General features: G+C 43.9%; 1 protein-coding gene across 1 annotated transcript in view; it reads right to left on the reverse strand.

Annotated features, from left to right (window-relative positions):
* Window positions 1-13621, reverse strand: part of dmc1 (DNA meiotic recombinase 1) — a 249367-nt gene that overhangs the window by 217065 nt on the left and 18681 nt on the right. Inside the window, exon 3 of the mRNA XM_085969413.1 lies at window positions 9811-9957. Within this exon, the coding sequence (XP_085825539.1) occupies window positions 9811-9957 (147 nt within the window). The remainder of the gene's footprint in view (window positions 1-9810; window positions 9958-13621) is intronic.

Consider the following 13621-nt stretch of genomic DNA (forward strand, 5'->3'; position numbering starts at 1 on the left):
AAGGAGTATATCAGTGTACATGGACTATATCATTGTGTAGATCAGTGCACATGGAGTATATCAGTGCACATGGAGTATATCAGTGCACATGGAGTATATCAGTGTACATGGAGTATATCATTGTGTAGATCAGTGCACATGGAGTATATCAGTGCACATGGAGTATATCATTGTGTAGATCAGTGCACATGGAGTATATCAGTGTACATGGACTATATCATTGTGTAGATCAGTGCACATGGAGTATATCAGTGCACATGGAGTATATCAGTGCACATGGAGTATATCATTGTGTAGATCAGTGCACATGGAGTATATCAGTGTACATGGAGTATATCATTGTGTAGATCAGTGCACATGGAGTATATCAGTGCACATGGAGTATATCATTGTGTAGATCAGTGCACATGGAGTATATCAGTGCACATGGAGTATATCATTGTGTAGATCAGTGCACAAGGAGTATATCAGTGTACATGGACTATATCATTGTGTAGATCAGTGTACATGGAGTATATCATTGTGTAGATCAGTGCACAAGGAGTATATCAGTGTACATGGACTATATCATTGTGTAGATCAGTGCACAAGGAGTATATCAGTGTACATGGACTATATCATTGTGTAGATCAGTGCACATGGAGTATATCAGTGCACATGGAGTATATCAGTGTGTAGATCAGTGCACATGGAGTATATCAGTGCACATGGAGTATATCATTGTGTAGATCAGTGCACAAGGAGTATATCAGTGTACATGGAGTATATCATTGTGTAGATCAGTGCACATGGAGTATATCATTGTGTAGATCAGTGCACATGGAGTATATCAGTGCACATGGAGTATATCATTGTGTAGATCAGTGCACAAGGAGTATATCAGTGTACATGGACTATATCATTGTGTAGATCAGTGCACATGGAGTATATCAGTGTACATGGACTATATCATTGTGTAGATCAGTGCACAAGGAGTATATCAGTGTACATGGACTATATCATTGTGTAGATCAGTGCACATGGAGTATATCAGTGCACATGGAGTATATCAGTGCACATGGAGTATATCAGTGTACATGGAGTATATCATTGTGTAGATCAGTGCACATGGAGTATATCAGTGCACATGGAGTATATCATTGTGTAGATCAGTGCACATGGAGTATATCAGTGTACATGGACTATATCATTGTGTAGATCAGTGCACATGGAGTATATCAGTGCACATGGAGTATATCATTGTGTAGATCAGTGCACATGGAGTATATCAGTGTACATGGAGTATATCATTGTGTAGATCAGTGCACATGGAGTATATCAGTGCACATGGAGTATATCATTGTGTAGATCAGTGCACATGGAGTATATCAGTGCACATGGAGTATATCATTGTGTAGATCAGTGCACAAGGAGTATATCAGTGTACATGGACTATATCATTGTGTAGATCAGTGTACATGGAGTATATCATTGTGTAGATCAGTGCACAAGGAGTATATCAGTGTACATGGACTATATCATTGTGTAGATCAGTGCACAAGGAGTATATCAGTGTACATGGACTATATCATTGTGTAGATCAGTGCACATGGAGTATATCAGTGCACATGGAGTATATCAGTGTGTAGATCAGTGCACATGGAGTATATCAGTGCACATGGAGTATATCATTGTGTAGATCAGTGCACAAGGAGTATATCAGTGTACATGGAGTATATCATTGTGTAGATCAGTGCACATGGAGTATATCATTGTGTAGATCAGTGCACATGGAGTATATCAGTGCACATGGAGTATATCATTGTGTAGATCAGTGCACAAGGAGTATATCAGTGTACATGGACTATATCATTGTGTAGATCAGTGCACATGGAGTATATCAGTGTACATGGACTATATCATTGTGTAGATCAGTGCACAAGGAGTATATCAGTGTACATGGACTATATCATTGTGTAGATCAGTGCACATGGAGTATATCAGTGCACATGGAGTATATCAGTGCACATGGAGTATATCAGTGTACATGGAGTATATCATTGTGTAGATCAGTGCACATGGAGTATATCAGTGCACATGGAGTATATCATTGTGTAGATCAGTGCACATGGAGTATATCAGTGTACATGGACTATATCATTGTGTAGATCAGTGCACATGGAGTATATCAGTGCACATGGAGTATATCATTGTGTAGATCAGTGCACATGGAGTATATCAGTGTACATGGAGTATATCATTGTGTAGATCAGTGCACATGGAGTATATCAGTGTACATGGACTATATCATTGTGTAGATCAGTGCACATGGAGTATATCATTGTGTAGATCAGTGCACATGGAGTATATCAGTGCACATGGAGTATATCATTGTGTAGATCAGTGCACAAGGAGTATATCAGTGTACATGGAGTATATCATTGTGTAGATCAGTGCACATGGAGTATATCATTGTGTAGATCAGTGCACATGGAGTATATCAGTGCACATGGAGTATATCATTGTGTAGATCAGTGCACAAGGAGTATATCAGTGTACATGGACTATATCATTGTGTAGATCAGTGCACATGGAGTATATCAGTGTACATGGACTATATCATTGTGTAGATCAGTGCACAAGGAGTATATCAGTGTACATGGACTATATCATTGTGTAGATCAGTGCACATGGAGTATATCAGTGCACATGGAGTATATCAGTGTACATGGAGTATATCATTGTGTAGATCAGTGCACATGGAGTATATCAGTGCACATGGAGTATATCATTGTGTAGATCAGTGCACATGGAGTATATCAGTGTACATGGACTATATCATTGTGTAGATCAGTGCACATGGAGTATATCAGTGCACATGGAGTATATCATTGTGTAGATCAGTGCACATGGAGTATATCAGTGCACATGGAGTATATCATTGTGTAGATCAGTGCACATGGAGTATATCAGTGTACATGGACTATATCATTGTGTAGATCAGTGTACATGGAGTATATCATTGTGTAGATCAGTGCACATGGAGTATATCAGTGTACATGGTGTATATCATTGTGTAGATCAGTGCACATGGAGTATATCAGTGTACATGGAGTATATCATTGTGTAGATCAGTGCACATGGAGTATATCAGTGTACATGGTGTATATCATTGTGTAGATCAGTGCACATGGAGTATATCAGTGTACATGGAGTATATCATTGTGTAGATCAGTGCACATGGAGTATATCAGTGTAAATGGTGTCGATCAGTGTGCATTGTGTGTATCAATATACATAAAGAAAAGTTTTAAGCAGCATCTTAAATGAGGAGCGCGAGGTAGCGAGGTTTAGGGAGGGAATTTCACAGCTTAGGGCCTCGGCCGCTGAAAGCACGGCCGCCTATGGTGGAGCGATTAAAATCGGGAATGCACAAGAGGCCAGAATTGGAAGACTGGAGGAGCGCAGAGATCTCGAAGGCTAGTAGGGCTGGAGAAGGTTACATAGATAGGGAGAGGCAAGGCCATGGAGGGATTTGAAAACATGGATTAGGATTTTAAAATTGAAGTGCTGTCGGACCGGGAGCCAGGTAGGTCAACAAGCACAGAGGTGATGGGTGAACAAGGCTTGGTGCGAATTAAAATACAGGCAGCAGACCTTTGGATGAGCACAAGTTTATGTAGGTACAGGATGGGAGGCGACCAGGAGAGCATTGAAATAGTCAAGTCTAGAGTTAACAAAGGCATGAATGAGGGTTTCAGCAGATGAGCTGAGGTAGGTTGGAGTTGGACGATGTTATGTAGGCAATCTTGGTGATGGAATAAAAACAGAAACCGGTGGAAATACTCAGCAAGTCAAGTAGCATCTGTGGAGAGAGAAACAGAGTTAACGTTTCAGGTCAATAACCTTTTCTCAGTCTTGGTGATGGAGTGAATATGTGTTCGGAAGCTCATCTCGGGGTCAAACACAACACCAAGGTTGTGAACAGTCTGGCTCAGCTTCAGACAGTTGCCAGGATGGGAACAGTGGTCAGGAACGGAGTTTGTGGCGGGGACCAAAGACAATGGCTTCAGGCTTCCCAATATTTAGTTAGGAGGAAATTTCTGCTCAAAGATATTGCATGTCTGACGAGCTGTGTGACAAATCAGAGACAATGGAGGGTCAAAAGAGGTGGTGGTGAGATAGAGCTGAGTGTCGTCAGCATACATGTGGAACCTGATGTTGTGTTTTTGGATGATATCGCCAAGGAGCAGCACATAGTTGCGAAATAGAGTGGGGCCAAGGATAGATCCTTGGAGGACTCCAGAGGTAATGTTGCGAGAGCGGGAAGAGAAGCCACTGCAGGTGATTCTCTGGCTACAATTTGATAAATAAGAATGGAACCAGGCAAGGGCAGTTCCACCCAGCTGGATGACGGAGGAGAGACGTTGGAGAAGGATGGTGTGGTCAACTGTGTCGAAGGCTGCAGATAGGTCGCGAAGGATGAGGATGGATAGTTTACCACAGTCACGGTCACAAAAAATGTCATTTGTGACTTTGCTACGGGCCGTTTCAGTACTGTGGCGGGGACGGAAACCTGATTGGAGGAATTCAAACAGAATTGCGGGAAAGATGGGCATGGAGTTGAGAGGGGTAGCTGTGGGACATTGATGACTGTATCGGTGCGGTTTCCTGCTCTCGCCCTGAACTAGAAAATGTCATTCATTTGGCTTCCAATTTCCACCCTTCCCTCACCTTCACATGGTCCGTCTCCGACTCTTCCCTTCCCTTCCTCAACTTCTCTGTCTCCATCTCTGGGGATAGACTATTGACAAACATTCACTATACAGCTACCTGAACTACACTTCCTCCCACCCTGCCTCCTGTAAGGACTCTATTCCATTCTCCCAGTTTCTCCGTCTCCGCCACGTCTGTTCTGACGATGCCACCTTCCATACTAGTGCTTCCAACATGTCTTCCTTTTCCCTCAACTGAGGATTCCCCTCTACTGTGGTTGACACGGCCCTTGACTGTGTCCGTTCTAGTTCCTGCACTTCTGCTCTCACCCCTTTCCCTCCCTCCCAGAATCATGATAGGGTCCCCCTTGTCCTCACCTTCCACCCCACCAGCCTCCACATTCAACGGATCATCCTCCACCATTTCCGCCACCTCCAGTGTGATCTCACCACCAAACACATCTTCCCCTCATCTCCCCTTTCTGCATTCCGAAGGGACCGCTCCCTCCGCGACACCCTAGTCCACTCCTCTGTCACCCCCAACACCCCTTCCCCTTCGCCTGGCACCTTCACGTGCAAGCGCAGGAGATGCAACACATGCCTTTTACCTCCTCCCTTCCCTCTGTTCAGGGCCCCAAACACTTCTTCCAGGTGAAACAGCGATTTGCTTGTACTTCTTGCAATTTAGTATACTGTATTCGCTGCTCACGATGCGGTCTCCACGACATTGGGGAGACCAAACGCAAATTGGGTGACCGCTTTACAGAACACCTCCGTTCAATCCGTAACGGTGACCCTCAGCCTGTCACTTTAATTCTCCGCTCCACTCTGACCTCTCCGTCCTCAGCCTCTTACACTGTTCCAATGAAGCTCAACGTAAGCTCGAGGAACAGCACCTCATCTTTCGATTAGGCACTTTGCAGCCTCTGGACTCAACATCGAGTTGAACAATTTCAGACCAGAGCCTCTGCTCCTATCTTTTTTTTCATTTTTTTTCTCTCTCTATCACATGGCAGCTGTAGATCATTCTGCCAGTGCCATTTACACTTCATCTAGTCATCTTTTGTTTCTTAACTTGTCCTATTACCATCTCCTTTTGCCTCGCACCATCATCCCTTTTGTCTCTTAATCTCTCCTGCCTTCCCCCCTATCACAGACTTTCCCTTTTGTTCTTTCCTCCCCTCCCCCCTTTTCCTGCCCTACACTTGCTTAAAAATCTGTTCCATCTCCAACTTTTTCCAGTTATGACGAAGGGTCATCGACCTGAAACGACAACTCTGTTTCTCTCTCCACAGATGCTGCCTGACCTGCTGAGTATTTCCAGCATTTTTTGTTTTTATTTCAGATTTCCAGCATCCACAGTATTTTGCTTTTGTCGAAACAGAATCCATATGGATTGAAATAAAAGACAAGGGATCTGTCACACTAATAGGGGTATACTACAGACCACCTAATAGGGTAAAGAAGGTGGAGGAAGAAATATATGAGCAAATATTTGAAATGAGTAAAGGACATAGAATCATGGGAGATTTTAACTATTCCCAAATAAACTGGCAACAAGAGGTAGTGCAAGGTGTACAGGGAATAGAGTTGTTACAATGTGTGCAGAACTCCTTCCTTACCCAGTATGTAAAAAAGCCCAAGAGAGGGAGCCCTGCTGGATCTAGTAATAGGAAATGAGCCAGAACAGGTAAGAGAAGTAAGCGATGGGGAACATGTAGGCAACAGTGATCACAACATAATAAGGTTTAAGATAAAGATTGAGAATGACATAAGTAAGATAAAGACCAAAGAAATAAATTGGAATAAAGCTGATTTTAAGAGGATGAGAATGGAACTAGAGAAAATAAACAGGAAAAATTTATTGACAAATAGAGCAGCAGTGGGAAACATTTAAAAAGGTGATCAATATAGTCCAGGAGAAATATATCCCACTAAAAAGCAAGAACAAACTAGCCAATAATGACACACCATGGATGAATAAAGAGATAAGGACAAAACTGAAACTAGAGAAAAGTGCACTAAGTACACAGACAACAAAGGGGAGGAAGACAAAAGAGAATATAAAAAAGGTTAGGCAAGAAGTCAAAAAAATTAGGAAGGCAACGAGAAACTACAAAATTAAATTATCAAGGGATATAAAAAGAAATAGTAAAGCAACAAGTCCAGGGAACTATAGACCAATTCGCTTAAAGTCAGTGGTAGGAAAGATAATGGAATTCTTACTCAAAGATGTAATAGAAAAATATCTAGAACTGAAAGTATAATAAAGAGTAGTCAACCTGGATTTTAACATGCTTGCCAAACCTTATTGAATTCTTTGAAGTAACAGAAAGGGTAGATAAGGGTAATACAGTAGACGTAATATATTTGGATTTTCAAAAGGCCTTTGATAAAGTACTGCACAGTAAACTCATGACTAAGGCGGAGTCAAAAGACAAGTAGCAGAATGAATAGCAAGCTGGCTACAAAAAAGAAAACAGAGAGGGTTACTCAGACAGGCCAAAGGTAGGATGTGGTGTTCCACAAGGATCGGTGCTGGGACCACTGTTGTTTATCATTTACATAAATGACTCAGGAATTGGAAGCAGAATTTCAAAATTTGCAGACTGCACCAAATGGGGGATGTAGTTAATACACAGGAGAACTGCAACAAAATACAGGAAGACATCGATAAACTTGCAGAATGGATATGTAATTAGCAAATCAAACTTCAATATAGATAAGTGTGAGGTGGTACACTTTATGGTAGGAAGAATATGGAGGCCGCACACTCCTTGGGAAGTAAGTGTCTAAATGGGGTTGAGGAACAAAGGGATCGAGGGGTACAGATACACAAATCACTAAAAGTAGCGACGCATGTTAATTTCTTTTTATTCGTTTATGGGATGCGGGTGTTGCTGGCAAGGCCAGCATTTATTGCCTATCCCTAATTGCCCTTGAGAAGGTGGTGGTGAGCTGCCTTCTTGAATCGCTGCAGTCTGTGTGGTGAAGGTACTCCCACAGTGCTGTTAGGGAGGGAGTGCCAGGATTTTGACCCAGCGATGATGAAGGATCAGCGATATACTTCTAAGTCAGGATGGTGTGTGACTTGGAGAGGAACTTGGAAGTGGTGGTGTTCCCATGCGCCTGCTGCCCTTGTCCTTCTAGGTGGAAGAGTTTGCAGGTTTGGGAGGTGCTGCTGAAGAAACCTTGGCGAGTTGCTGCAGTGCATCTTGTAGATGGTACACACTGCAGGCACAGTGCGCCGGTGGTGGAGGGAGTAAATAGTAAATGTTTAAGGTGGTGGATGGGGTGCCGATCAAGCGGGCTGCTTTGTCCTGGATGGTGTCGAGCTTCTTGAGTGTTGTTGGAGCTGCACTCATTCAGGCAAGTGGATAGTATTCCATCACACTCCTTACTTGTGCCATGTAGATGGTGGAAATGCTTTGGGGAGTCAGGAGGTAAGACACTCGCAAAAGAATACCTAGCCTCTGACCTGCTCTTGTTACCACAGTATTTATGTGGCTGGTCCAGTTAAGTTTCTGGTCAATGGTGACCCCCAGGATGTTGATGGTGGGGGATTCGGCGATGGTAATGCTGTTGAATGCCAAGGGGCGGTGGTTAGACTCTCGCTTGTTGGAGATAGTCATTGCCTGGCACTTGTGTGGCGCGAATGTTACCTGCTACTTATCAGCCCAAGCCTGAACGTCGTCCAGGTCTTGTTGCAAGCGGGCATGGACTGCTTCATTATCTAAGGAGTTGTGAATGGCACTGAACACTATGCAGTTATCCCCATCCTAGGGCTGTAATGATTGACCTTCAACCGCCACAACCATCTTGCTTTGTGCTAGGTATGACTCCAGCCAGTGGAGCGTTTTCCCCCCCATTCCCACTGACTTGTTTTACTAGGGCTCCTTGATGCCACACTCGGTCAAATGCTGCCTTGATGTCAAGGGCAGTCACTCTCACCTCACCTCTGAAATTCAGCTCCTCTGTCCATGTTTGGACCAAGGCTGTAATGAGGTCGGGAGCCGAGTGGTCTTGGCGGAACCCAAACTGGGCATCAGTGAGCAGGTTATTGGTAAGTAAGTGCCACTTGATAGCACTGCTGATGACACATTCCAATACTTTGCTGATGATTGAGAGTAGACTGATGGGGCGGTAATTGGCCGGATTGGATTTGTTCTGCTTTTTGTGGACAGGACATACCTGGGCAGTTTTCCACATTGTCGGATAGATGCCAGTGTTGTAGCTGTACTGGAACAGCTTGGCTAGAGGCGCGGCTAGTTCTGGAGCACAAGTCTTCAGCACGATAGCCGAGATGTTGTCGGGGCCCATAGCCTTTGCTGTATCCAGTGCGTTCAGCCGTTTCTTGATATCACATGGAGTGAATCAAATTGGCTGTTGACTGTCTTCGGTGATGGTGGGGACCTCAGGAGAAGGCCGATATGGATCATCCATTCGGCACTTCTGGCTGAAGATGGTTGCAAACGCTTCAGCCTTGTCTTTTGCACTTACGTGCCATAAAAGCAGCAAATAAAGCACTCGGGTTCATTTCTAGGGAGATAGAATTGAAAAGCAGAGAATTTATGTTAAACTTGTATAGAACGTTGGTTAGACCACACTTGGAGTACTATGAACAGTTCTGGTCTCCATATTATAAAAAGGAAAGATTGAACAGGCTATTTCTCTAGTAAAGAGAAGACTAAGGGGCGACCTGATAGGGGTCTTTAAGATTATGAAAGAGTTTGATAGGGTAGACGTAGAGAAGATGTTTCCACTTGTGGGTGACATCAGGAGTAGGGGCCATAAATATAATATTGTCACAAATAAATCCAATAGCATATTCAAGAGAAATGTCTTTACCCAGAGAGTGGTTAGAATGTGGAACTCGCTACCAACAAGGAATAGTTGAGGCAAATTGCATAGATGCATTTAAGGGGAAGCAAATGAGGGAGAACAGAATAGAAGGATATGATGATAGGGTTAGATGAGTAAGAGTGGGAGGAGCATAAACACCAGTATAGACCAGTTGGGTCGAATGGCCTGTTTCTGTGCTATAGACTCTGGGGTTTATTTATACCAGTAATGGAACTGTAACAGGATGTTTTTATACCAGAAATTATATTCTTACTATGAGCTTGTTGGCTGCTTCCTTGATTTTGTCCACCTTGGCCTCAGAAAGACCCTTAATGTTGCAGAGTGCCCTTCGTGTCGTCATCTGAATCCCCTTCACCGTGCAGATCCCAACAGTTTTCATTTTCTTAATGTCTGCCACATTCTGCAAGAAAGGCACCATCAAGGTTCTGAATCATTAGCTGAGAAAACAAGGACATTATTTTGTTCAAAATACACACACAAGCTAAAGCCACATGAGGTTAAGTCCATTGGCCTAGAAATTGGGTTTTGGCGCAGCGACGGCTTTAGCGCCGGAAGTTAGTGCCGGAGCTAAGTCGCGCTGGGCGGGCCAAAAATTCACTACTTCTGCGCCCAAACGGCTGCCGGCGCTGCTGAAAGCTGTTAGCGCCTGAAAACTGGCGCTATGCGCTGAATTTCGGCGCTATTCCGGCGCTGCGGCGCCCGCTGCAGCAGGTTCGGGAAGTGCAGGCCTCCTCCTTCCCTTAAGGAGGAGCTGCCTGCACCCGGCCGCGGCCCGCGATAATCTTTTTAAAAATGAGCCCGGCACCTCGGACAAGTGCCGGGCTTGCTTCTGTTCCGGGGGGGGGGGGGGGGAAGTCCGGGGAGGGAGCTGCGGCCAGGCGGGCGGCGGGAAAGCGGCCGGCCGCCGCGGGGCCTTTAATGCGCCGGCGCAACGTTCTGTAAGGCACCTCTGCCAGAACGTTGCTCGCGGCTGGCACGGGCGAGGCGGCGCAACTCAATTTCCGAGTTCGGGCGGGTTACCATGGCAACCGGGACGCTGCGCACACCGATGACGTCATCGGTGCCGGCGCAGCGCTACCGGCCTAACGCCGATTTAGGGCCCCTGTCAATTTCAAAACTGGCCATAACTTCGCCGCTAGGCCCTCTAGCGCCTCAAAAGCGGCGCTAAGGCCAGTGAATTTCTAGGCCATTAACTCTAAAAATAAAGCACAGGACTCCAAACCTAGAGAGCAATATGCCAAAACAACCCAAATTCTCAGTGCATGCAATTTGTGTGTGCTATCACTCAATTTTGACCTACTTTTAGCGCCCCGGCGAAGTTAGCGCCCCAAAGGGGGGGGGTGACTCAATTTTCCCCCCTAAATCTATCATCTTTGGCTCCTGCCACATACTCTGTATCCTCACCACCAATTCCATTTTCTTCCCTGGCTACTGTCTCAGGCTGAACCAGACTGCCTGCAACTTCAGCAGCCTATTCAACCCCAAAGGTAATGCCGGAGGTGGAAGTTTGTGTTGGAGACGATTTGGGGTTAGAAGATTTAGGTAAAGGATTGTTACCTGAGCCACGTGCAAATTGGCATAGGGACAAACAGATTAGAGTTTTAAATGCGTGGCTCAAAGAGGGGTGTGGGAGGAAGGGGTTTCAGTTCATGGGGCACTGGCACCAGTACTGGGGAAACAGGGAGCTGCTCCGTTGGGACGGGCTCCACTTAAACAACTCCCACCAACGTTTTCTGCCCCTGGGACCATCGTCCTGGCGAACCGAATAACTAGGGCAGTAGACAGAGCTTTAAACTAATGATGGTGGTGGGGGTGGGAGGATTCAGGAAAGAGTAAATTTAAAAGCAGCGAGAGAAATGTCAAGGCTCTAGAGCAGAGTAGAGTTTTGGGTAAATATAAGCAGAGTGTGTCAGGAAGGGACAGATATAGTAACAAAGGTAATAAGGATTCAGTGACAAAGTTGACATCAGGGAAAAATAGAAATAAGTCAAAGATAAAGGCACTATATCTGAATGCGCGAAGCATTCGCAACATAATAGATGAATTAATAGTGCAGATAGAAATTAACAGGTTTGATCCAATAGCCATAACGGAGATGTCGTTGCAAAGTGCCCAAGGTTGGGAACTAAATATTCCAGGATACTTAACTTTTAGAAGAGATAGGCAAAATGGAAAAGGAGGATGGGAAGCCCTGATAATAAAGGATGGGATAAAGACAGTAGAGAGAAAGGATCTTAGCTCCGAAAATCAAGTAGTAAAATCAGTTTGGGTGGAGCTAAGAAACAGCAAGGGGCAGAAAACATTGGTGGGAGTTGTTTATAGGCCCCCAAACAGTAGTTGTAATGTAGGGCAGAGTATAAATCAGGAAATTAGAGGCGTATGTAACAAGGGTAATACAGTAATCATGGTGGACTTTAATCTACATAAGACTGGGCAAACCAAATGTGCAGTAATAGTGTGGAGGACGAATTCATAGAATGTCTGCAAAATAGTTTTTTAGATCAGTATGTTAAGGAATCAACTAGGGAACAGGCTATTTTAGATCTAGTATTGTGCAATTATAAAGGGTTCATTAATAACCTTGTAGTAAAGGGGCCTTTAGGGAAGAGTGACCATAATATGATAGAATTTTATATTGAGTTTGAAAGTGATTTAGTTAAATCCGAAACTAGGGTCTTAAATCTAAACAAAGCAAACTACGTAGGTATGAGGGGCGAGTTGGCTAAGGTTGATTGGAAAACTACATTAAAAGGTATGACGGTAGGGAAGCAATGGCTAGCATTTAAAGAATTAATACATCATTTACAACAAATATACATTCCTTTAAGGCACAAAAACCCCACAGCAAAAGTGGTCCAACTGTGGCTAACAAGAGAAGTTAAAGATAGTATTAGATCAAAGGAAGAGGCTTATAATGATGCCAAAAAGAATAGTAAGCCTGAGGATTGGGAGGATTTTAGAATTCAGCAAAGGAGGACCAAGAAATGGATAAAGAAAGGGAAAATAGAATATGAGAGTAAACTAGCGAGAGACATAAAAACAGACTGTAAAAGCTTCTATAGGTATGTAAAAAGGAAAAGATTAGCTAAAGTAAATGTAGGCCCCTTACAGGCTGAGACAGGAGAAATTATAATGGGAAATAAGGAAATGGCAGAGAAATTAAACAAATACTTTGTGTCTGTCTTCACGGAAGAAGACGCAAAAAACTTTCCGGAAATAGTGGAGAATGAGTAACTGAAAGAAATTAGTACTGGAGAAATGAATGGGACTGAAAGCCGATAAATCTCCTGGACATGATGGCCTGCATCCTAGGGTTTTGAACGAGATGGCTATAGAGATAGCGGATGTATTGGTTGTCATTTTCCAAAATTCCATAGATTCTAGAACGGTTCCCGCAGATTGGAAGGTGGCAAATGTAACCCCACTATTTAAGAAAGGAGGGAGAGAGAAAATGGGGAACTGCAGACCAGTTAGTCTGACATCAATAGTCGGGAAAATGCTAGAATCTATTATTAAGGACGTGGTAACAGGGCACTTAGAAAATAATAATAGGATTGGGCAGAGTCAACACGGATTTATGAAAGGGAAATCGTGTTTAGCAAATCTGTTAAGAGTTTTATGAGGTTGTAACTAGCAGAATAGATACGGGGGAACCAGTGGGTGTAGTGTATTTGGATTTTCAGAAGGCATTCGATAAGGTACCACACAAGGGGTTATTAAACAAAATTAGGGCTCATGGGATTGGGGTAATATACTAGCATGGATTGAGAATCGGTTAACAGACAGAAAGCAGAGAGTAAGAATAAACGGGTCATTTTTGGGTTGGCAGGCTGTAACTAGTGGGGTACCGCAAGGATCAGTGCTTGGGCCTCAGCTATTCACAATCTACATCAATGATTTGGATAAGGGCACAAAATGTAATATATCCAAATTTGCTGATGATACAAAACTGGGTGGGAATGTAAGTTGTGAGGAGGATGCAAGGAGGCTTCAAGGGGATATAGACAGGCTAAGTGAGTGGGCAAGATAATGGCAAATCTACTGTCAGCCCAGTAGATGGCATC

Source organism: Somniosus microcephalus, chromosome 28 (assembly GCF_052327205.1).
Source record: "Somniosus microcephalus isolate GS21.2 chromosome 28, FLI_Smic_1.0, whole genome shotgun sequence".
NCBI classification, from domain to species: domain Eukaryota; kingdom Metazoa; phylum Chordata; class Chondrichthyes; order Squaliformes; family Somniosidae; genus Somniosus; species Somniosus microcephalus.